This window comes from Anser brachyrhynchus (assembly GCF_964034855.1).
Source record: "Anser brachyrhynchus genome assembly, chromosome: 3".
NCBI classification, from domain to species: Eukaryota; Metazoa; Chordata; class Aves; order Anseriformes; family Anatidae; genus Anser; species Anser brachyrhynchus.
In genome coordinates this window covers 94,721,111-94,745,965 of record NC_137696.1, presented here as the reverse complement: position 1 = coordinate 94,745,965, position 24,855 = coordinate 94,721,111, and the positions used below count along the sequence as shown (strand labels likewise).

The 24,855-nt window shown below is 46.7% G+C and overlaps 1 protein-coding gene and 2 long non-coding RNA genes across 13 annotated transcripts in view; 1 reads left to right on the top strand and 2 right to left on the bottom strand.

Moving 5' to 3' along the window:
- The window catches only part of LOC308191566, a 44,259-nt gene extending 38,564 nt beyond the window's left edge, over positions 1-5,695 (bottom strand). The window contains exons 1-2 of one of the 2 annotated variants that reach the window (XR_013948124.1): positions 5,540-5,695; positions 2,272-2,539 (exon numbers count right to left, since the gene is read on the bottom strand). This is a non-coding gene — a long non-coding RNA (uncharacterized lncRNA). Of the gene's footprint in view, positions 1-2,271; positions 2,540-5,482 lie in introns of both variants that reach the window. The other variant, XR_013948125.1, reaches the window with a different exon arrangement.
- On the top strand, positions 3,897-23,546 carry LOC308191567. 5 transcript variants are annotated; one of them, XR_013948126.1, is made up of 6 exons: positions 3,897-4,716; positions 10,629-11,369; positions 11,797-11,868; positions 13,820-13,896; positions 16,467-17,232; positions 17,385-23,546. It is a non-coding gene; the product is annotated as an uncharacterized lncRNA (long non-coding RNA). The 5 variants fall into 5 exon arrangements; XR_013948127.1 differs by lacking the exon at positions 13,820-13,896 and having other exon boundaries at positions 10,629-11,868; positions 16,467-16,567; XR_013948129.1 differs by having other exon boundaries at positions 10,629-17,232; positions 17,385-19,419; positions 20,471-23,546.
- Positions 22,629-24,855, bottom strand: part of ASRGL1 (asparaginase and isoaspartyl peptidase 1) — a 21,366-nt gene continuing 19,139 nt past the window's right edge. For all 6 annotated transcript variants that reach the window (XM_080584084.1, XM_080584079.1, XM_080584081.1 and 3 more), the window contains exon 7: positions 22,629-23,923. In XM_080584084.1, the coding sequence (XP_080440210.1) occupies positions 23,688-23,923 (236 nt within the window). In that variant the 3' untranslated portion in view covers positions 22,629-23,687. The remainder of the gene's footprint in view (positions 23,924-24,855) is intronic.

The window sequence follows — 24,855 nt, the reverse complement described above, 5'->3', positions numbered from 1 at the left end:
TTCGGGAGAAGCGCTGCCCAACAGCCTGCAATGTTCCCCAAGTTCAGCAGGGACCTTTGACTGAGATTTAACAGGGTAGCTGTAACGCAGCTTATTCAGCCTCACTGTCCCTATTCAAAGGAAAGGCCAGATGGCCGTGCAGGGGAGGTCCTGCAGAAGGCAAGGCACTCTTGCAGGAGTAACAAGTCCTGCAGGGGACACCCTGTAGGAGTGGGGGGTCCACTTCAGAGAACCCCTCTTTTGGGGTTCAATACCCCAAATATACATTCGGGTTGACCAGAACAACCTTCAAATGCAAAACTCTGCCCCAGCATCCCCCAAAAACTTTTAAAAACAAATATGAACAGGACGGGAGAGGAGGGAGCCTTCCCTTGCAAAACCAGGGAAGGCCTCTGTTCTCCTCCCATCGCTACTGCTCTCGTACGGAGCTCAAACACAGCTAGGACATAAAGACTCCCAGCATAATTAGCACAATCATAACGTTTGCCCTTCATCTCCAGCACATCAAAATGAATACATCCCCTGACCGCCAGGCTATTTTTACTCCATGTGCTACATAGTGAACTGCACAAGCCCCACACTGCAGAAGAGCCTGCAAGGCTTCAGCTTACACATTTTTTTTTTAACCTATGAAGTTGTGCAATGCTCTGATTGCTCTCCTCCCCTGAAGGTACCTGAACATTACCAGAAATCTGTACTAGATGCAAGAGAACTTCTGGATAGTAAATTAAGCAACACATACACTACAAACATGCAGAAAACTACCTTGTCAACACCACCACGTGCTACAGTAATTTAGAAAATGATTATTCATAGCACTATGCAAGTAAAACAAAAATAACATTTAAGGAATAAAACTAGAGTTTACGTGCAGCAAACGCATTAAACCTTTGCGGATCAGGTGCAACAAACCTACTCAAAACCTACTTCATTTATTTTCAACAGCTTCCCCTTCCCCTGGGTATGTACAAGCAGGCTTATGGCACGAGGGAACGGAATGAGGCTGAACATCACCTTCAAGGCAGAGAAACACTTGTTCCCACAGTTGGTAATTAAATTCTCCAACCTATTGGACAAAATGCTGACACCACGCTGGCAGGGTCACAAACCTGAAATTCTGTTCACATTACGCTTCCAGATTCCTCTTAAGCCTGTACTCTCCTCAGTGTGAGAAGTCCTTTCCTCCCAGCTTTCCAGAAGGAGGAGACAAACCAGACTAACATGCACGTTGAAGGAAATGCCCACCAAGTTAAGACGACAAGCAATTCAGTCACAGGAAGAGATGAGAGGGCATTAGGCTGACCACTTAAGGCAGCAGACAGAGCTTACCAGCACTAAAGTCCTAGTTAAGGGCCTGTGCAAGGAACAACCTGCTCAGGGAAACACCATGCAGATATCAGCACTGCCACGCACACTAGGAAGGGAGGAAAAAGCAAGGTGACCCCCAGCTTGGAGTGACTCGGGGTGGAAGGAATGGGGTGGGAAGGAAGAGGGCACACAGAGAAGAAACACCTCTGCCAGCTTCAGGCACTGGGAGCTTGAACCCTTCCCTCTGCCCCTCTCCAAAACTTCCAGTCCAAATCACAAACAGCTACTCTCAATGTTAGCCCTACACAGCCTTCCACAGATGCAAACAAGCGGTTAAGCTGTGTCTCGTTTTTTATCAGCAGCAATAATTGCCTACAGGTTATAGAAATAGACATGGAAAAGCGGTCAGGAGGACACCTACAAAAAGCTTTCTTAACCAGAAACTTTCCTGATGTTTATTAGCGCAGAAAATCCCCAGTGAATAAATACAGCTTTGTCGTCAGCTAAAAATCAGAGCTATTAGAACATATCTTGGCAGCCCCAAGAAAAGGTCTGTCGCTTAAGACTCTGAGAAAGTTTATAATCAACTGTCCGCAAAAGCTTTAATTTCGCACGCGTGTCATTGAAGAAAAACACTGAGGCAAGAACAGACTTTTTTTTTTTCTCTCCAAATGTATTAATAACTAATCCCCTCCAGATTATGCAAAGCATGTCACATTAGGATGGCTTGGGCTCACCTTGACCAGCAAGTATGTTAAAATGCAACTAAACCCGTCTACACTTGCGCTCGAACTCGTGCTTCTTTTACATTTCGAATGCTACAGGGGAAAGGCATCTCTTGGACTAACGCTGATCAAGGCCACACAATCGAATTGTTTTACTCGACGTGAACTGTTAGAGGCAAAAAACAGGTTTTTTTCAAAACATTTTTGAGAAAAATGTAAAAACTTATGTTCTACACACCTGAAATTACAAGAGGACGGGGAACTTGTCTTTGCCCATTATCTCTGCACCACGTGCGTGGCGTGGCGGGTTCTGCAGTTACAAAAGGTACATTGGTGCACTCCAAGTCCTTGGTGCAGAGGGGTCATGTGCAAGGCGCTGGATGAACAAGCAGGAGCCGAGAATGAGCTTTTCCCGTTTCTGTTAATTTATGGCCCGATGTTACATTCCTTTCATGCAATGCCATAATCTTCAGTGAATGACTTCACGTTATCCTCCTCGGAGTAATCTAGGAATGCAGATAAAAAGAACATCAGCCTCACCTTCAGGAGACTCTCCCTCTTAACCCTCAAGGGTTTAGGTGCCTGATAGAGTTTTAGATAGGAGTAAAACTTCAAACGTGCCTGCTTGGCTGCCGTGTAACCCTGTTGGTGCCCACTGCCCTCGGAGCACACAACCTGCTGCCAGCGGGTGCGTGCAGCAGCGCCGAAGCCTTCACACCATTTGCCAGAATCGCCCGACCTGTGCCCAAATCTCCTGCCACTCCTCAGCCGCTGAAACGCAGAAACGTGCTGCTACAAAGCGCGGCTTCCAGCTCTGGCCTTCACCCCAGCAGTAAAACCAGGAGTTTGGGAACGGACTGGCTGCTCCAGAAGCCTTTATACACGACACAAACACCAGGACGAGGAGCACCCAGGTGAGGCTCCCCCTCTAGGGCCTGCCTTCGGCCACAAACCAGCGCCTGGCGTTTCACTGCCCCAGCCAAACACACCCTCGTGGCAGCCCCGTGCCCTGGCCCAGCTGCCAAGGACTCGCGTGCTCAAGGCCTGAAGCTACCTCAGGTCCCCCGCCGCCTTCTCCTGTCAGCTGCACGCGGCTGGCCGGGCTGTTTGTTTTCACTCTGTTTTCTATGGATTCAGCAAAACTCATCACTTGTATCGCCTGCACCTATCGTGCTGCAGTAAACAGCACTCGACAGCAAGAACTGGGCCCCCGCTGCCCCCGGGCCTGGCAGCTCCCCGCCACATCCGTCCAGCACCAGGGCTGGGATTAGGATTGGGACCGGGATTAGGACTCCGGCCACCGAAGTAGCACTGAGGAAATGGATTTGGGAACCATGGGAGCAGTGCTGTCGGGGCCCAAACCTGCTGGTAAAGTTAACAACAAAGAGCAAGAGCTAGCAATTTGTTTTCAATGGTACCAGCTAAGAGCTGGTGCCCTGTTAGGAACCACAGATACTGCATTACATGTAACTGTTTTCTGGTCTTTCCCTCACTTTCCATGAAGAACAAGAAATTCAACACAAGGGGTCTCAAAACATGAAAAACACCACTTGCGATATTAAGGTCAGTTACAAATCCGTCCTTCCGAAAGCGCACATAAAATTAACCTTGACTCGGGTCTTTCAATAGCAACCCCACACATTGTGCTCCCGTTTTTGGCGTGTCCAAGTCTGGGTTAGAACCAAGTTAGGGACATCAGGCACAAAGCAGGTGCTATGCGTGTTAAGCCATTTACTACCTTTGACTTTGAGAGACAAGGTGCTTCGGTTTTGTTGGGTTTGGTTGGCTTTCCTATTTGTTCTGTGGTTTTTTTTTTTTTTTTTTGGGGGGGGGGGTATCATTTTGGGCAGGGGGGCTGTTACCTTCTGCAATCGACCCTTTCAAACTCCGGCTTCTGCACCAAAGCGGCTGGAGCTGAGCGGAGGAACGCAGCGAAAAGAAGAGCGAGCCATTGTGTTTTGATTCGCAGTAGGCACAGAAGTAACCTTCAAGGTTACCTTGCCCTGTTTGAGGCCTCAGGAAGGAGAAAAACAGCGTTTCAGTCATGGAATTTCTTGTCTAACTACAGGCCCCACCCTTCACAACAACTAATGACAGGAAAGCATTTTGATTCAAAACTCTGCAAGTAGTATCCAGCCAGAGGCGAAAGAAAACTTTTTTTTTTTCATTTTCGGGAGAAGAAAAGAAACTCTTGCTCAATAAGTAGCAATTATGCCGCAGAATTTATATGCCGAGCACGGCCGAGCGTAAGAACACCAGATCAGTCAACCATAGCGTTAGCTGCTTTGAGGATGATTAACAGAATGAACTTTCAAAGGTCAATTAAATGTCAACACATTTTAAAGAGATATTCTTCTTAAGGTCGGGCAGCGCGCCGCGGCGCCCGCCAAAACCCGTGTGCGGCTCCGCACGCCCGGTGCTCGCACGGGCAGAGGCAGGGATGACAACTAATTAATCTTTTTTTTTTTTTTTTTTTATAGGAAATAAGGGTTATTTGGGTTCCTGGGGCCGCCGGGCCGCCTCTCAGCTGCTGCCTCAGCTGGGGGTGCTCCTCGCCCCTCTCCCCAAAGCGGGGCGAGAGGAGCGTGGGGAGGCTGGAGGTCCGGCCGCTCGCTACGTGAGCAGCAGAAGAGGCTTTCGGAGACGCGACGGAGCTGCCCGGATGTAAAGCTCGGCCGGGGGGGTACGCAGCGATGCTCGGGCCGGCGGGGGGGGGGCTCCGGGGGAGCTCCGCCGCGGCACGGGGCAGGGGAAGCCCGGCACGGCACGGCACGGCTCCTGCTCGTGGGGGGAGGCAGCGGGAGCCCCCGGCCAGCCTGCTGCTGGACGGTTTGGGGGGAGAAAAAGCAAGTTTTTTGGGGAAAAAAAGAAAAAAAAAGGAAAAAGAAAAGAAAAAAAAAAAAGGGGGTGAAAGGGGGAAGGAAAAAAGGGGGGGGAGGAAAAGGAAAAGAGGAAAAAAAGGGGGAAAAAAGGGGAGAAGGGAAAAAAGTGAGGGGGAGGAATAGGGGAAAAAGGGGGGGCGGAAAAGGGAGGGGAAAAAGGAAAAGGGAAAAAAAGGGGAAAAATGAAAAGGGGGGGGAAAAGGGAAAAAGAAAAGGGGTTAAAAAAGAAAAGAGGGGGAAAGGGGGGAAAAGGGGGAGAAAAAAGGGGGGAAAGGGGAAAAAGAAAAGGTGAAAAGGGGGGGGAAGAAAAGGGGAAAAGAAGAGGAAGAAAAGGAGAAAGAGGGGAAGACAAGGGGAAAAAGGAGAAAAAAGGAAAGGGGAAAAAGGGGAGAAAAAAGGAAAGGGGAAAAAGAGGGGAAGAAGAAAAGGGGAAAAAAGGGGTTAAAAAGGGAAAAAGGGGGGAAGGTGAAAGGGGCGGGGGGGTGGAAGGAACAGGAGGCAAACCCCCCGAAGTCGCCCCGCGGCACCCCTCGCCCCGCCGGCGGCCGCCCCCCGCCGCGCCCGCACCTGCAGCCCCTCGCCGCGCTGCCGCTGCCCGGCGCCGTGCCCGCGGCCGCCCCTTACCGCGTCCGAGCCCAACTTTTCCCACTCCGGGCAAAACTTGCGGCTCCGGGCGGCCGCCCCGCTCCCCGCCGCCTCGCGGGGGGCCGGCTGCCGGCCGCGGGGGCGGGGCCGGGCCGGGGGGGGGGGGCCGGGCCGGGCCGGGCCGGGCCGGGCTTTGTCCGCCTCCCCCCCTCCCGAGCCGGGCCGGGCCGGGCCGGCCGCGCTCCTCCTCCCCCCGCCATGTTCTTTGTTCCCCCCCCGCCCCGGCCGCAGGTGACCGCCCCCCCCTCCCCGCTCAGCCGGAGGGGATTCCGTGCCGCTCCGCCAATGAGCGCAGGGGGAAAGGGGCGGCCCCGGCCAATGAGGCGGCGGGGAGAGGAGAGAGTCCCGCGGGGAGAGCCAATGGGGAAGGACGGCCCCGCCTCCCCGCCCGCGGCTGCTTGAGGGGGAGGCAGCGGCGGAGCCCTCAGACCCGACACAGCTGGGGCCGGGTCGGGTCTGAGGGATGCGCTGTTGTCCGCGGCGTCACCCGGTTCCTAATAATAAATTGTGTCACCCCGCTCCTAATAAAGTCATCAAATTCACTCACCCTCCCCTGTCCCAGCTCCATGCTGTCCCCTCGGGTCCTGTTGCTGTCCCCAGAGAGCAGAGCTCAGCGCCTGCCCCTCCACTCCCCCCGTGAGGGAGCGGCCGGCCGCCATGAGGCTTCCCCTCAGCCTGCTCTGGACAAACCAAGGGACCTCGGCCACTCCTCACACACCTTCCCCTCCAGACCCTTCACCATCTCCATAGCCCTCCTTTGGACACTCTCTAATAGTGATGAAATTGATCAGATGAAAGCCACAACTGTGCAGTCTTGTTGCCTTTCCCATGACTGTATCATGCTCATTTGGTGATCCACAAATAAACCCCACTCATTCCTGCCCAGTAAGTCATAACTATACACCCAAGCACTGGATATATTTGTTCTTTAACCTCAAAACATATAACCTTGTTGCTTGTAGATTGAACTTACTTCAAATTATTCCAGTCTTCAAGTTCAGACAAACATTTTTTTAGGCTCTCCTGATCCTCCTTTCTCCAGACCATGCCTCCCAGCTCTGTCACTGGGAAATTTCACCAGTGTGCTCTGACATCCAGTGCCAAGGTCATGGACGCAAATGTTAAGCTTTAGGTCTGTCAAATGCCCGATCTTCTGGATCTTCCTGCCACGAGGGAACACTCCCTCTGTGACATTGTCCTTCAGCCAGTTTCTTCTTGCATTTTATCCCACTTTCCACTTATTTCCACTTGTTTAATTATGTTTTCCTAATAAATTTGCTCTAAATCCTTAGTGACTAGCAGTGGCAGACCACTGGGCTGCAATTGCTTCCTGCTGAGCTTGACCGCCAGCTGTGAGAGGGCACTGGTGGGCAGCCTGTGCTGCTTTCCCCCCACCTTTGAAGAATACCTTATGTGACTCCTGCCCTCTGATGAAGATTGCCATAGTAGGAGTCTCATACTATAAATGTAAGAATAACAGCAGCTAACACCAGCCAACATGCCGTATGCTACATCTGGGGGACATGGGAGAGTCATCAGAATTAGAATTCATGAAGATAGATTTGGCTGAACTTGGATTTTCTCCTTTTCTCCCATGCAGGACATGGAGCTCCTTCCTTCTCACCCTTTTCACCAGAGAGCTGAGTATTATTGCATGCACACATGGGGACAAGCATCCTCTGCTGTGTGGCTCAAAACACAGCCTTAGCTTAGATTTTGTTGTTGGTATGGCTACGTTTGTGTTTCTCAATTAAGAGATGACTTGTTGAGCAGACTTGCTACCTTCCTGATGCCTGGGCCTTTCAGCACAGAAGTTCAGGCATTATTACTGTTTTTAAGGCTTGTATTTCTGTCATAGCTAGGCACAAATCCAGGAACAGAGCCTAGGTCCTAACCCCGCCAACCCACAGCTCAAACTGGACGGGATGAAACCTAGCATTTATATGTGGAATAGTTACACAAGGATTCAGCCAAATCTCAGCAGCAGAGCAGAGCAAAAGTATTGGTTCTGCTCACACGCGTAGTCCCTCCTGCAATAGCCATTCCCAGCTTCCCGATACAAGGGTAAAATGAGGTGCCCACCGGTCACAACAGACACACAGGTGACTTGCAGCGGCTTTATGAGCTGCTGCTGACTGAGCAGTGGTATTTGGCCGTGTTCCTGCTCATAAACTGTTTCAAACATGAGAACAACATTTCGTAAGCCACTCGCGCCGGGGAGGAGGTTTATGTTAGCATTTCATCTCACCGCTGCTGTGGCTCAGAGCAGGGACGGGCACTGCTGCTCTCCGCAGGCTTCAGCGCCCAGCTGGATCGATGAGAAGGCCAGGTGAGCCCAACCTCGCTGGCCTTGGACGAGCCGAACGTTACTGTTTCACACTTAAAACATCTCAGTAAACATATGAGATGCAATTAGGTATTTAAGTTGTGCGGGGTTATATTTACTAGATGTTTTCAGTCACATTTTATTGGTGCAATATCTCTGAGGGAAAGCTATTACAATCTGCCAAAGGACATGCCCTCTGAGTTAGGAAGAAAAGTGTCTACTTTGTTACGGGCATGTTTCTCACAAACGCAGTAAGTCAATGGTGTCCTTGTAGTGATTAATAGAGAAGCCATTCAGAGTCCTCGGGGGTGGGTTTTTTTTTTTTTTTTAATTACCAAGATAACTTCCTCATCCAATCCATTGCTCAAAGACATAACAACCGTGTTTTACTCATTCTCATTGCTGTAAGTGAGATGAAGAAGTGTTGATATATTCTCCCCAGAGGTCACCAGAAATACAAACAAGGTTGTGGACCTAATGTATACACACAGGCTGGTGGATAAAGTCGGGGGTTTATTGTACTGTAAGGGAAGCTGAACAGAAGGGAAGGAGATTAAACAAGACATTTGGAAGTAAGAGTTACCTGCCCTGCGTGGCAGCTGATCTGCGGCAGAGCTGCAGTGTGGGAGGCTGGGAAGAAGAAAAAGCACAGGCATTTATTGTAATTTTTAATGCAGGACAAACACACTGCAACATAAAGGGTAAAACCAGTGATAATCATGTTGCCCCTTTTGATCCAAAGTCATGAAATGTGGCCTCACAGATTATTTCCATCAGAAAGCCAAGGGTAGAGTTGGGAATGTCGCTGACAGAGCTCTGCTTCCTTGTAGAAGAGTATACCTGCTTCAATATTTATTCACCATTCCCAGCTTTCTCCCAGTCTGTTTTCGACCGGAAAGTGTCCTCAGGTTTCCCTCAGGCCAGCGTTTTCCACCCTTCCCTTGCAGCTGTGACTGCTCGTCTCTGCCCCTTCTCTCGCTGTTCCAGTCGCAAGCAAACACCCCTCCAAGCTACGTGCTCTGCCCGATGCTCTGCTGCTGAGCAGCATGGCCTGTATAGCCTGAGCTTGTGGGGGAAACTGGTGTTACACCACTGCTCTTACTCCAGAAGTGAATGCGTGTGCTGAAAGAGTCACACAGCTGGGTGCTCCTCCAAGCAGCACACTTCAGCGACACAAAACGATTTTCTGCCCAGTCCAGCTTTCGGTGCAGCTCCCATCTCTCAGTCTGATGATGTCTAGACCGGGAGGAACTGACGTGGGTTGGCCACCGGATACATCCGTAATGAACCTGCTTAGTGCAGCAGACTAGGGTTGGGCAGTTCTGCCATTTCATTCCTGATGGAAACAATAATTCAGAAAAAGAAAAAAAAAAGCCAAAACACTCTTCCAAATTTCATTTTCTTCTCCATTTAAACAACGTCTTCTCATCTGCAGGATATGTAATATGAGTATGTAATGTTTGGGTGAGAGAGGTTAGGTCTTTGCCCTCCACTGTTGTCCTCAGTTCTGGGTGTCTTTGAAAGCACGACTGGCAGCTTTTTCAAGTGGCTGAGCTGGTAAACAGCAGCAAATGTCCAGTTCCACAATTTTATCATGCTCACCATGAGTTACCATCAGGGAGCAGTATACTACGCATCGTATAGCCTTCAGATAAAACATAATCAGAGTAACAGGGTTGTTGTCTTGCATTTTCATCTCTCTGGTGTTCAAAGCAAAATTAAAGTAACTTAGAAGGTACTACTACACTTCAGAAGTGATTTTTAAACTTCAGGTCTCAACTACAAAAATATTCCTCTTGATGTATCCGACAAGATTCTAGTTAGCACCTCAGGGGATGCCTATAATATCCCCAGTTACCCTCTTCTCTCTCTGTAATTATTAATACTGTGGTCTCTTCTCTCTCTCTGTAATTATTAATACCACGGTTTAACTCCATCCAACATTGTAAAAGAAGTATATGCTAACAAAAAAGGCCACAGTTCCTAAAAAAATGGCTAGATACGATGTGGAGGCTGTGGAGGCATATGCCTGCTCCCCCTGGAAAGTTTGGCTGGGCAGTGCAATGATCTTCTTCACGTCTGGAACCAAACTTGGGGGCTGCTCAATTTTACATTGGTGTTTTCAACTAGTAGACATTTTGGGGGGGAAATTAACAGGTAGGGCTCACTTCTGCTCCTATGGACTCACCCTGCTCTTTGATTTGTGGTTCTGTTCTGTCAGATACCAGGCTGTCAAGAGCTTGTCCCTAGCCCAAAAAGTCAATGATCTAAACTGCAGAGGGGTAAGGACAGCTGGGCAATGGACATAGATTAGGGAAAGAATACAGAAACATTGAGGCTGTTAGGAATGAAATAAGCAGGAGCCGTCATCCATCAGCTGTCTAGCTGCTGACACTTGTTTTGTCCTGCGCACACTTCCCATTCGTTCTGTTCTGGATAATGAGAGATCCATGCTCTGGTGCATCCAGGAATGATGGTAATATTAAATTTTCCCATTCGAGGACAGAACATTATGAAAACAGTTGTTCTTTTTCTAGGCCTTCATAGGAAGTATGCCAATAGGATATGTCAGCAGGGACATCCCACCACTCTTTGCTCCAAATGAAAGTTAAATTGTAAAATGGCAATTTTCTGCTTCCCTCCTCAACTTAAATTTTAGTGTTTATGTACAGGGTGATTAGGTTTTCTCAGACATCTTTTCACACATTTTCCTTCTCTTTTTTTCTTTTATTTTTCTCCAAGAAGCAGATCCAGGCTTGCAAAGCAGACGGACAGCCTCCTAACTAGGATGACTGGGGACCACAGGGTGCACTGCAGCACACATTCAGCACTCCCTCTAGATACACGTTTGGTGACTTACGTGTCTGAATGTTGATATGAGCTGAGTTCACACAGAACAACAAGAAAAAAAATGTTCTGGTATAGTTGGTGTGTTATGTACTAAGAGATTGCTCTTAATTCCAAATAAATGCTGCAGTTAAAAGAGCTAAAATAAAAGATCATAGCCAATTCTCAAAAGATGCAGAAGCTCTGAATGTTTTCAGGCCAGGTTATCAAACCATTTGCAATTCCTATTTGAAACAACAAAAAACTTAGTGAGTAGTGAGCAGAGGCATATACAGATACAGGCCTGGTAGCTTCAGTAGCTGTGTTTGCCTCACAGTAGGTGTTAAAACTCTCCTTTTCTCCTAACCTGGCAGCTCTGGAGCAGGATAAAAACTTTTCCAGTAGTTGTTTTCAATTGTGTTCCACTATTGTCTGATAGCATCGTTAGCTGAAACCTTAGCCATGAAGTCAAAGTGAAGCCAGGCATGAGGAAAATCTTTAGTTCTGAAGGCCGACAATAAGGGCAACGTGACTTTGAATCGTTGTTTAAAGAACAAAGGGCCTGCCTTGGCCACTCTTGTACCAGAGGAGATCGCGACCTTGTGCTACTAATCCAAGAGCGTTATCGCGGGGTTGAGAGGACCAGCAGCAGGCCAGGTGAGACTTTCTCCCTTAAGTTGTCTTGCCAAAAGCAACAGGACATTTTAGTTAATACCATGTAGTATTAGTAAAGAGCAAGAAAGTCTAGTACTCAAAGGCAAACAATTAGATTTTAACTAAAAATATTGCTAGTAAACGTCTCTGAAGATACAGACAGAAGTTCTCCTGCTATGAGATCTTGTATATTTATTTAAATGCAAAAAGTTTGCATGTGTAATATCATAAGAGAAGAGTAAAAGTCTACAGCTCTTTGCACTTTTTACCAGGAATAGACCAGAAAATACTAAAAATATAATTTCCTAAATAATTAAAATTTGGAGTAGAGGTGGGTGCTGAAACAAAAGGGAGAACATGAAACACTGTATCATGGGAACTGGGATTTACTCATTTTTTGCCTGTCATAAATGTGTTTAATTTTGCCCAGCTGAGACTTGGGCTGTGTACAGGGACAGCCCGGGGAATGGGTGCCACTGATGGCAGCAGGAGGATCAGCCTGGTAAGTTGCCCTTTCTTTGCCATGCACTTTCCTCACCCGTGTAATTTTATCATATGTGCCATGCATGAGCTCTTAAGGATCGGGGCCATCTATATGTTGGGGAGGTGTCATTGAACATCAAACAGCACAAACTGATAACTGTTTTGCAATGCAGGCTGCTCAGCTCACACTTACTTATCAAACAAGTTTCATAAAGCTTCTCCTCTTTAGCTGAATGTCGGGGACAAGACAGCAAAGTAATGAGTCCACAGCTTTTGCCCTTTCCTGAGTTTGTTTTCTCACGGGCTAAATGTCTTATTTTGCCAAAAGATGCTTCCAAGCTTCAGACTTTCCATGCTGTTCACTAAAACATTTTTACAGTAAATGCAGTACGAGGAGCGAACAAGTAACACCACAATAATCTGTTGCATTATTTCTTTCGTAATATTAAATCGCTGAACATGTCATTCGTGTTTAGCATATTATTTTCTACAGTAAATTGCCAGTAAAAGTAGGCAGTAACATTTTTCTTACAGTTTAGCTGGTGGAATGTAATTAAAGATTGTATCATGTGGTGACAAAAAAAAAGAGTTGAATTAGAGACCACAACTGTAATTCTTACATTTCATAACATGTGAGCACTTGATTTTATGGCTTTCTTCCAATGTAGCTTTTATAAGTCATTCTCTTTAAAAACTGGGGGAGAAAAACCCCAAATCATCACTGTGATACTTGTGTGATACTGGCACAGAGGGGTTGAAACCTGTAGGTTCCCCATAGAAACCACAGCTACTTGAAGGAGAGTGTGTTTGCTTATAGCAATACCTTATTCTCCATAGGCGGACCAGCATAAAAGGGAGTCTGCTTCGTGGGTTTCAGAGGTTGTGGCAGCTGCGTAGGGTTTAGGAAGCTTGGTTATCACTCCAGGACCAGCCCCACTGTTTCACATGATGTCTCTTCCACCCGTTCCCCTTGACCACGATCCATTTAGCCCCAGTGCTACCCACCTGCCCCTGCCTACTGCCCCAAATCTGCCTCATTCCGTCCATTTCTTCACTTTTGGTAAAGTCTGTGGAGATCTGCGGATGGAAAATGGTTCAGGAGAGGCAGGTGTTCTTCACAGAGACTGCCCACGGGACGGATCGGAGCAAAGGAAGATTGAACTAGAAACAGGAACAAAACTGCCTCGCAGAGCGATCAACACCAAGAACAAGTGAAACCAAAGATACGAGATCCATATCCACGTTACACCTGTAGAACTGGTAATGAACCAGTTTGTCAGGTCTCTGTAGTAGCAGCAGCAGAGATTCTGAATGTCTGTGCGTCCTTCAGCTGTCCACAAGAGAAAATACACTGTATGGGCAATTGCGTGTTTTCAGGTTAATCATTAGAAAAGTTCTGGAGCACTCTGTTGCTTCCCTGCCTAGGCGCTTTTTACTTTAGTCAGCCTGCTAGGTATCTGCTGGCTCTCAGGCACTAAAGGACCCGGAGATGCACTGTAAAGAGGCAAGGCTGTGTGTCTGTGCTGGGAGGAAGGGTGCAACCGATGCTGTGCCTCTGCTCAGCCCCTTGTCTCCACATCCCACCCGCATCTCCGCTTCCCACCCTTGGCTCTGCATCCCAACCTCATTCATGGCCACTGGAGGGTCCCTTTTGCTGGGATTTCACCTGGAGCAGCTCGTCCAGATCCAGAGCAACCTGCTTGATTATAATTACTTTCATAGTCATTTCAGAGTAGGTTTCAAAAGTGCACTAAGCAGAACGCACAGTTGTGTGGAATAGCCAGGTAATTTCTATGGCTCACAGTACTGCCACAGCTTGCACGCTCATCTCCTAGGTGCCAGAGTTTTGTTAAAATGCACTCTTCAAAAAGTGAAGCCTAGAAACCTCATAGTACACAGATTTGAATGCAAAATGCTTTTTTTTTTTTTTTTTCCATCAGCTGAATAATTTAATACCTGTGTTTATTCAGCAAGGTTGTGAATGGGCGGCTGTGGAAGCAACTCACGATGACAAGCTCTGAGCGCCGGGCAGTGCTGCTTGTGTCGGGTCAGCGCTCTCCTCAGTGCCTGAGACAAATGCTGCATTCACCGGCGGATCTTTCAGCAGCAGGATAGCATGTTGAAAGGCAGCCCTGTCAAAATGACTCTGCTGCCACAGAATCTGAAATCTGATTTATTAATTAAATCATATCAGCAAGTGCTCTGGTGGTTGAAATATGCCCCTGTTCAGTGAGAAAAAAAGAACATGACAAAAACGTGTACAGTATGCCTCAACCCCAAATTTCCTGTAAAGGATACAGCTTGTTATTTTTCAAAATAATGCTGAGTATATTTTCTTTACATCTTGGTTTATTGTGGCCCATGGGAACGATTGTAAAACTGAAACATGCAAGAACGATGGGGAAAAAAAAATGGACTACACAGGAGGAGCTTGCATATCCTGTGAGTGTTATCTGTCCTATGAAAGAACAGGTCGGAAGACATTTGGCCAGCTTTTCCCCCAAAGGAACACATACTTAGAAATAATCTTCACTTTAACATTTGTCAAGTCATTTTTCAACGATATTTATCAAGCTAAATGACACGCAAAGAGAAATAAAGCCTGCCTTAACATGTACAAAGCAAAAGGGAATGAAAAAATGCCATTAATTAGCAAGGTGCAGCTGAGAATATCGTCCTGTGGCACTTCTGCGGAGTCGCTGGAAATAGTGCATCATGCCATGGCACCTGACAGCTGCCCTGCCGTCTGCTCTACTCTGGGTAATTACGGGGCAGCGAAGCTGTATTTTTAAACCCTTTATTTATTTAAAAATCAAATTATTTAAAAGTTATCGATGGGAGGGCCATCCCTGAGCCGCAGCAGTTAGCCCCAAGCAGGCGGCTCGGTGCCACCTCCGCCTCTCAGCTCTTCCTCTCGGCTCCCGGCGCCTTGCCTTCGGGCCAGCCTTCCCTTCCTTGCTTTGGTCTTTGTGGCCAGCCCGCTACAGATCGCGAGCCTTTAAGGTTTGGATGTGTCTCCAAACCATACTGATGGTGGTGGCACAGTGGTGTTGGCACAGGCTTCGTAGCCTCCTGGCTGGCCTGCACCTGCCCTGTCCCCAGCCTGGCCCGGGAGAGCTGGGGCCCTGCGGCCCGGTCCCCTCATCCTTGCGGGTGCAGTTGCCCTTGGAGGGGCCTGTGGGCAGCCCCTCGCTGCCCGTCCTCTGCTGGAGAGTGTTTTCTGGGCTGCTCCTCCACCTTTGTGTCACTCTTTAAGCCTTCTGCTGACAGGATCCCCGCCTCCGACAGCCGCCGTGTGGCTCACGGTGTGGTGCAGGCCCTGACGGCTGCTCGCCCTCCCGTGGGAAGCACAGCCCTGGTCCTCCAGATCTTCATTTCCAGTGCTGGGCTAACATCTAGAACCCAGAAAGACTCACTGCAATTGTTCCACACAGTTCTGTCTGGTTTTTATTTGCCTCTCCTTGTTTCTGGTCATGCCTGCCTTTCGGCTTTGAGGGTGTAATGAGAAGTCAGTGTGAATGCCACCCCCCCGGGCACTGACTCGGCGCCAGAGGCTGCTGCAGCCTGCCCGCCTGAGGACAGAGCACCAGCACCCTTTCTCAAGCGTCCTCTCGACAGCCCTCTCTCAGAAACCACAGGAGTATCGCACAGCGATTGTGTAGCTCCTGGCATTAAACGTGAACGTGCTTGCTACGACGTTTTGCCAAGGCTGGCCTGGGATTTCACGCGACGCCTCACCGCAGGTACTTACACACTCTGCTGGACATGAATGCTTGGCTAGACAATAAGCTTTGCCTTGGTGGAACTGGCACAAAGCACCAACGCGCCAGACCCTGTGGGAGCAGATGGCTTGCCTATTTTCTTCCAGACATTGAGGCTCCAAATCTGTGCCACATCCCTGCCCCAGATTCGCAGACATCTTCAGCTGAACTGGCTCTGTCGGATTGCTTCTCCTGCCTGGCGGGACCGGCTCCAAACCCAGCTATCCATATTTTATAGCTCATTTCTAAAAATAAAAAATAAAACTTCTGGAGTTGAAGAATAAATCCTGAAATCGAGGGAAAAACAAACAAACACACATGAAATCAGTGGTCCCTGAGGATCCCTTCTCTGCCAGTTGCCAGGGACGTGCACGCAGGCTGCGGCGGTGCGGGACCAGGACAGGTAGCGGGCAGCTGGGCACAGCGAAGCCAGGAGGACTCTAACACCCAAGCCTTCCTTGACTTCTGGGGATCCAGGCCTGTCTCTCACAAGTTACAAGATGCTGAGCTTCTATTTCCAGCTCCAGCAGGAACTTTCTCTGCCGCTTTGACAACTACCTGCTGCGTTGTCCCTTAGCTGGAAAAATGGGGCTAATAGTTCCCTACCTCACTAGAGAGGCCAGGTTTAAATTTAGTAGCTGCTTTTAGAAAATACTAGAGAATTTTTGGGCAGAGGGCTCTGTGTTGGTACTTCTGGCTATCGCTGCTGTCCCTAGGGACGAGGAACGTCTGCGCCAGGCAGGATAAGAATAGCAACAGGGGACTGATACCGCGCTCGCGTGCAGGATGGGCGAGGTGAATGCCATCTCCCTTTTGTCTGCCTTCATAAATCAACTCCCTCTCTCTCTTTCTGCAGATTGTCGTAAGGAATGGCGTTTTTCACCATGCAGAAAAGGGGGGAAGTATCGTCAGTGCTTGGTACTGCATCCAGGGAGTTCCAGCTCTTAAAACCAACTGGTAAGAGTTTTTAGGCCATCATTTCCTCTCAAGAGAAAGGATTTGGGATTTTATGCATAACAAACTTTTCGGTCCACATTGGCAAGAAAATTGCCAAGCAATTTTCTATATATTTGTTTCTATGGCTTTAGGCAATTTTCATTTCAGGAAAAAAACTGCATAGTACACACGAACACACAAAATGCCTAGTGGAGAACAGCTCAAGAAAAACATAATTTTACCTCAATAAAAAGGTAAGATAACTCGGCTGTTTGGCAAATCATTGTCTGGCAATGCAGGAACACTGTGGGTGCCTGGAATTCGCTTCTATTGTCCCCTATCTGAATTGCTTTGAAAAAGGTCACATGAGGAGGAAAGGAAGTTTTGACTTTCACATGCCTGTTATTGCTAAGGAAACCACTTCCTTGGTACTCACATATTCAGCATGTCTCCAGTTTTGGCTCTCTGACAAATGACATCGTGCTACTGCATCAAGTAACAAAGAAGGGTGGAGAATGCTGTTAGATAACTTGACGTGTTTTAAACACCAGTACAGTTTTTGTAAGGCTGCCAAACTTCAAGTACACTCCAAAAGAGCAAGCAGGGGGCTTTTTTAGCTGCAAATGAGATACCTGGAGTTCAGAACGACAGAACAAAGATTCTGGTCTGCATCTAACCAGGCTCAGGTATTTCTGAGATTTATCGGGTTGTAGCAATTGGCAATGTTCTTACACTGTTGTAGATATTTGGAGAGCAGTTTTGTAATAGAAAAAATACCTGTATTATTGCCTTTGTAGAATTTATTCTAGCTTTCAGATATATCCTTGCATTTTTTTAGGCTTTCGGCTATCAGAAACTGAGTGTCTGAAGATAACATCTGGCAATTTCATTAAAAGCATTTGAACTTTGGGTCTGTGGGACTTTTCCCATTTTTCTGACTTCCATCTCAACCAAGGGAACAGCATGAGCGACAAGCTACAGTTGCTTAGGACTGAGAATCCCCACCAATGTTTATTTTTAAGAGGAATGAAGCAAATTTTCTTTGAAGTAATATTTGCAGATCTCGAACTGACAAGAAGGAAATGCATCATGATTAGGCTTATGTCTGCTTTACGAGAAAAAGAAGTCTAGTATGCTTCAGGCTAGAAGCGACTTTCACTGTAAATATACAATAGTTGCTGAAATTACTGGGAACAAGCATGAAGCACACACAAATCAAAGGAATCGAACAGCTAAAGCCCTGCTCAATTTACTGAGAGGCTACTATGCTTCTGGTATGTCAAGATCTATTTGTCTAAACGTTATCGGTAAAAACAACATAATGTAGTGAACTGAGCCTGGGACTGCGGAGGCCAGAAATCAATATTCTGATCTTGGCCCTGCCTCAGATGCATGCGGTGGCCCCAGAGTAGCTGTTTAATCTCCCTGCGTGCTCACCAGAGATAAAGCAGTTCAAACACAATGAACTATCTCCTCCACTGAAGAGTTGCGCAGACCAGTTCACAGCTTTGGTGTGCTTCTCTGAAGACGTGAATTGTTACAGAAATATTATCCTTACGTGCGAGACTTCTCCACGTTTGTCTCCGGGAAAATATAAGCCGTGTATCTTTGGAGCTGAAATTTCGGGTCTGCTCTCCATCAGAAGACCTCACCCCAGCCCCCTTGACGTTCCAGACGCAGCCTGGTGGCAGCACAGAAGCCACTCAGGTATCTGCCACGATAATGGCCTTTTTTTTTTTTTTTCTCCTTCTTAAATATGTTAAAACTGATTTATTTAAGAAATGGTTCAGCTTCTTTTCTCTCAGAGAATGTCCTCATTTTCATTCTGTCAGTGGCACAAATAGAGGCTACTTCCTCAGAAGTTACTGGCTTAATGAAGAAATAATGGAAAGAAGGACCTGTTTATTTCGGAGGCAAGACTATATGTTTTAAAATACTTAAAATCATGCTGGATTTCATGTTCCACTGACTTTTCATCATTTCTGAACGATCATCTCACTAGGGCCTTAGCTGAGCCAGACTCGTTGCCAGGGATCTCAGAAGGGATACCTGAGGTGAGATACAAGACTGTTCTTGTGGCTTTACTCAGGAGTTTTTACCAGTCTTTTTTGTTTGTTTTGAAACAAAACACAGATTATCTTCTGTAATACAGGAAAGGAGCGAGGTATTGGCTGTATCCCTCCTCTGTGAAGCAAATGAGTTCCACGTACAGAGGACATGAGAGCACCTGTGACCCAGGAAACTAAACACCTTTCCAGCCCAAAGGGGAGGAAGTACCTTAATTATTGTAGAAACTGCTTCTGAGTGGGCATTTGGAAATTGCTGAGAAAAGGCACGTGCTAAGACAGTAAGGCCTAAGTTTACTGCTATGTATATTAGCTTTGCGCTCGTTAGTACCTGCGGAAATTAGTCGTGGCTCTGGGATTTGTCTCCCTTCCTAGCCAGCCCTGGTGGCTCTGCTGTCGTACAGTTGCTATCACAGGCCGTGGCTGGCAGATGACCCAAACCTGCACAAGGGTGTGCGTTATCACCAGGAAAGTCTGGAAACACTCACTGTGGTGAATGGGGGCGACGCAGTGAGGGCAGCCGGGTTGCTAAGCACAGGGGCTGCTATGCCGCGAGCCGGCAGCGCAGGGCAGAGCCACGGAGCCTAGAAGCAGCTGAGTATTTACTAAGCTGCACGCTGCCGTGCGTTGCCATAGCTTGGGCTGGAGCAAAGCCCTAGCAGGGAAGGGTCAAAAGTGCAGCGCCGGAGGGCTAAGCCCATGCCGACTGCGCCGTAACCGGTAACATCCCCGGCAGAAAAGGACTTACGGAGGAGCTGCAAGGAGAGCGGTACAACCTCTGCCAAGGAGAATTTTAAAGGCCAGAAGGTGAGAACGTTAAAAATAACTGCAATAAAAGCCCACGTGCCCAGGCCCGGCGAAGCTCATTTGCACAAAGGCTGCGGGGTACAGATGTGCCCCCAATAACCTGAGAGCGAGGAGTGGGTTGGAAAGGAAAATGAGATTCCCCTCGCTCTTGGTTTACACCTCTAAAACCAAGTGAGTCTTTGCTCACCCTTATCTGCATGATCTCAGATTCCTTTACGTGACTCATTTGACACCTACTTATTTCCCAGCGTAGGCATTTAACTGTTTCCCTGGGCATCTTTTCACTCTGACAGTGCCTGAGATCAGAGTCCTGCTTTCCCCCATTACTTCCCATACCACACTCTCTGTCCTTATCTTCCCCCTCTCATTAGGGAAGGCCTTTTGAATGCTCGCAGAGATGCTGGCTTCGGACAGGCCAGCCCATGTCTGATTTCACTTCCTCTAGTGCAATCATGGACCTTAGTGACTGCACTTTTAATTTAGACTGACGTAACCAGGATTGAAATCTGTCCCACAGCAAATATTTATCAGAGCATATCAAAGAAAAAGCATACCAAAAGAGAAACAAGCAAAACAGTGAGTGCCACTAAACTTTGCCAAGATAGATTTCAAAGTCAGTGAAAACCACCCCAGAGACAGCTAAAACATAGGACAAAGTAGCACAGTGAAAAAAATAAAAGCATATTTCCGAGCAGTGACGCCCTACATCTCCCAGAGAACATTTTTACTTGCTTATAACTAGCAAAGATTCAGAAGGCAGGCCCGCACAGAACTAGCACTACAGGAGTTAAGGTCACTGCTCCGCCGCCTCAGTTAACATCTTCGTTTTGATACGTGCGCCAGTCGCTGCTACCTGCTCAGGTCAGGAGCCCCTTCTGCAGAGCAATAAGGAAAAAAAAAAGAACATACACAACTGGCTTTATGAACGGTGTAAAATAACGGGACGCCACACTTTAATTAGATAATTAAAACTCTGTTGCTGCTTTGCTACATGCCAAGGACACTCAGTTTCTTGGCAACAGACCTCTAATTTTCCTCCTTTGATATCCAGGTCACAGCCGTTTGAATTAGAGGCTCGTTTCCAGCAGCAGTGCACGACAACGGCACACAGCTTCCCATCCTGGTGCAAGTATTCATTCCCCTGAAGTTCAGTGGCTTTCGACTCTATCAACTATATCTGCAATTACAAAAGCCATTAAAGCCCCTATAAAGAGGAATATCAATAGTCACAAAGGCAAGGGGACACCTCTCACATTGCAAAGCATATTCAAAAATTAGGTAGCGCTGTGCAATACCAGCAACTTCTTACACCAGCAGCAACGGCGTCTTTCCTGCTTCAGCTAAAGAACGTGACTGAAAGGGTGGAGAGAGAACAGTTTCATCCCCACCTCTCCAGTTTCTTCAAAAGTTATCCCTAAATATTGTTATTGTCTCAACTCACCTTCTTATGGGGAAGGGGAGAACTGTCCTAGAAGAGTCTAGTCTGTCTGCTGGAGAGATTACATGGGGAAAACTGCATACATTTCGCATGAGCCGTGTCTCAGGCAGCCAGCTGGAAGAAAAGCCCCCAGCCCTAGAGCGCTGCGTGAGCTGCCAGCATTCGGGCTGTGGAGTGCACTCCACGCAGCCTATGGCTGATCGAACGTCCCCAGTCCGTGTGCAAGGGACACCTCCTCATTCCTAACCGTGTTTCAGCAGGGAAGGCGTAAGAGCACAAGCGTATTTTTGACAAACAGATGCTTTTTCACAACATAGGAGTACAGAGCACGCTACCAAGGAGCCGGTAAGAGAACAAATCACACAGAGCAGATGGTAGTCCCACTGCTTAATGCACTGTTGGAAGGTGCCCAGCTAGCCTGGTGATGAGTGATACAAGAACCTATATAGAATAATGCTCTTTGTTAAGTGCCAGCTATTTATTACATTATATTCCTGAGAACAGCTGAGGTGAATTAACCACAGTAACCGTATACTACTACTTCTGACAGCCCTGCAGTAGCTATGCTGCTACAGTGGCTGATGGCACCTCCTGGGCAGATGTGAACGTGTTCAAAGCTAACCCTAAGCCAACTGTCCGGGTTAGCGTACTGCCAAACCCCGCCAACACACCGCTCCGCAGGAGCGTTACCGTGTGCTTGCTGCTACACTAACAGCCACCGGGGTTTTGGTCAACTTGGAGCTTGACCAAAGCAGGCGTGCATCCACTCCGATGGTGTAACAAAACTGCAGCTTGACAAAGATGCTGCACCAGCTGCTGCGCTATTTAGCAGGGCAAGCGCGCGTCTCCACAGCTACTTCAAGTAAAGGAACGGTGACCATGCTCTGTAATCTGATCAAAAGCAGGTATAACACAAGATTTTTGTATTCTTCTCTTTGTAAAGCCAACATCCATGCCTCCATATTACCATTTAGCTCTAAAAACATCCAAGTTTCATTCTTTTTCATTAAAAAGTCATCGAGCAATTTCATCAAAACAATGTTGATAGTGAAATGTGGCAGAACTCACAGAAATTATATTCCCTATTGCCTGTCCTAAGCTCCATCTTGTTCTAGGGACAGGTGAGGTAAACAAAGCAGAAGCTTGACCACAAAATCTGGATTACCGTGATCTTCTGGCAACGAAGCTAAGACAATGCTACCTTCCTCCAGAGAACAGCCTGTCCGTGTAAGATTGGTATCCCACACACAAAAACAGAAACATTATTTTTTGCTCAGGCTATTTTCCTCTGATGATGAGCACATCTTAAATACTGTTATTGTTTCATAAACAGCTAATGATCAGGTAGCAGCCATCTTCTACATTATCTCCTGTGGAATAAGCTATGTGAGTACTCCGTGGCTGTTTTGCAGAAGCCATCTACTCCTGAACTACCACTGTTCACATCCAGTCACCTGCAACATCTAATAAAACCAGGATTAAAGCAGAAGGGGGGTCAGACAGTCTTGGCAACCTTACCGTTCTGTATGAGCCAACTCAATAACATGGCTTATTGTAGTTGGGATACAGGTATGAGCAGTTTCAAAACCTAATTTAAGATCTTTGCTATGTTTGTTTGAGTTATCTTACAAAGGGAACATTCCACAGTATGCTGGCATGCCATACATACATATTTGGTTTCAGAGGAAACCTAAGGCACGGCATCAGCTAAAATCCATAGAATTATTACACAGTTTCAACACAAAAATAATCTAGTTAAGCCAGAAAATGGGAGAAAAAATAAGTATTTTTGCTCTTGTTAATTGAAACAATGCAAAATCTTAATGAAGAAACTGTACTGGAAAGAGGCAACACAATGTCAATTCTTTTTAAAAAAGAAAATCCCTCCAGAAAATGCTTCAGACTTCACAAAAGAAACTTGTTACAAGAGGCCGTTTAATTTGTTGCAGTGCAGCTTGCTTTTATCACTTGATTTTACATCATTGTTTTCCAGTTAATCATCGTTCTTCTCATTTAGACATATAAGGTGCTCATCACCTTTGTATTTGATTAGTAAAGACTGCTGTTTTATTTGTATTTATTGAAATCATGACCTTCGTTATTACTATTCCACATATTAAGTCCTTAATATTCTTCCTGTTAACTATCCACATCTACTTCAAAATATTGTAGCCTACTTTGTTGCAGTCTCTGTTTACTTCTAGGCCTGATGTCGATGAATGGAATAAAATAAGACTCCTTAGGAAGTGTCACAGTTCCCAACTCTGGAGAAAAGCTGTTTTCTTGACTTCATTATTTTCTCCCCTGACAGTTACCTCAAGCCTGTGACAGCAAGTTAGTCTTACCTCTTTACTGCTGCTTGATGATTTTTCACTGACAGTAAGCACTTTGTTATTATGGGCTGACTGCTCAAGAGACATGGAGAGCCACATCATTTTCAAAATTCAATTTTTAGTTAACAAGTATTTATTTCTTAAATCATCTCGAAAGCAGTGTCTGACAACAGGGATGGATGGAGTTCCCCTGATCCTGAAACTTAGGCTCCCTTTAACACAGAATTGAGGCATGCTAACCAGGGAGCCCAGAGCCCTCTATTTACTGACCGTTCTCTTTCGTATCTAGAAAAGGAGGATCTCCTGACTGTCTGAAGGTATTAGTAAGCACTACACACACATATCCACGACAACTGTGTCCATGTCCACGTTTCATTTTGATAAATGCCTGTGAAACAATCAAAAGAGTGCAGATCTCGAAAGAAAGATTAAATTGTCACTGTCCTCCAACAGAAACCGGAGATCTTCATTCTTCCTTAGTCAGTGATTCTTCATTCTCAGAATCCCTCACTTCCAGATGCAAGTGCTTCATCAACAGATTTTGTATGCCTCTCCCCAGCGTAAATCCCATAATGTAGCTCACCATCCTTTACAGTAGCCCAGGACATCTGCTTGGTGGAGAACCTTGCTGCCCACTCTCCTGAATTGCTAACAACAATAACACCTCCCAGGCCCCCAACTCGAGTCTTCATGTAGTCTAATGCAGTGTCAGCAGCCATCTCTGGTGACATTCCTGAAAAGGAAAACAAGATAACTTCACAATACCCGTCTTGAAATAAATTCTAAAATTCCCTTCAAGTTCCACACCTTTCCTGTTGGAGCCAGCCAAACCTAATTCCTCCTTCAGCTAAACTGGCAAGAAACTTCCAGCGTGGTAAAGGAACTGGTTTATAGGAAGGTGCTGGACAGTTGCAAATAGCTGCCGTGGTATGGTTCTGCTGCGAAGACAGGATTTGAATAGCTTCAGCTTATACTTCACTTTCAGTGTTTGATACAGACTAATTCCTCAACTCTGTGTTCAAGACATAACATTTCTTATGCCATCATCTGAAGGGAGAAAGGCCGATCCGTGCGCTTGCTGTCAAACGTCTCCCATAAGCCAGGTCTAAGGCATTTATAATTTGAAAAAAAACACCACATTAAAACAATCAAAAATGTCAGTCAGCGTCTGTGTTCCAAGTCTACTGACCACACTGTAGCCCAAAGCATGTACTTCACATTTCTGTGATTTATCAAAAACAGAGATTGGCGTTACTCTGAACTTCTGAAAGCACCAGGCAAGATGAAGATGAAATGTACTGATGTCAGAAAGTACTGGCAAAGCAACTTTATCTTTTCATTACACTTAATTCATATTAACTAGAGTATTTTAGAAATAAATCTACATTACTGTGTACATTCTACACACAAGCCTGCAATAGCTGCAGAATAGCTCGCTGCAAGTTTGCATACACAATCAGTAATGTTATGCAGCTTATGATGCAAAATAAAAAATGACCTTCACGTCTTCCCTGCAAATTTTGAGTTAAACAAAACCAGCAGAATCAGAATAATTCACAGCACTGGTGACTGACAGGATCAAGCTCCATTCTGTGTCATTACGGGTGACACCGTGACTATTCAAGTCAGTGGCACTGACTTCAAAGGGTCAGTATTTCACTGTTT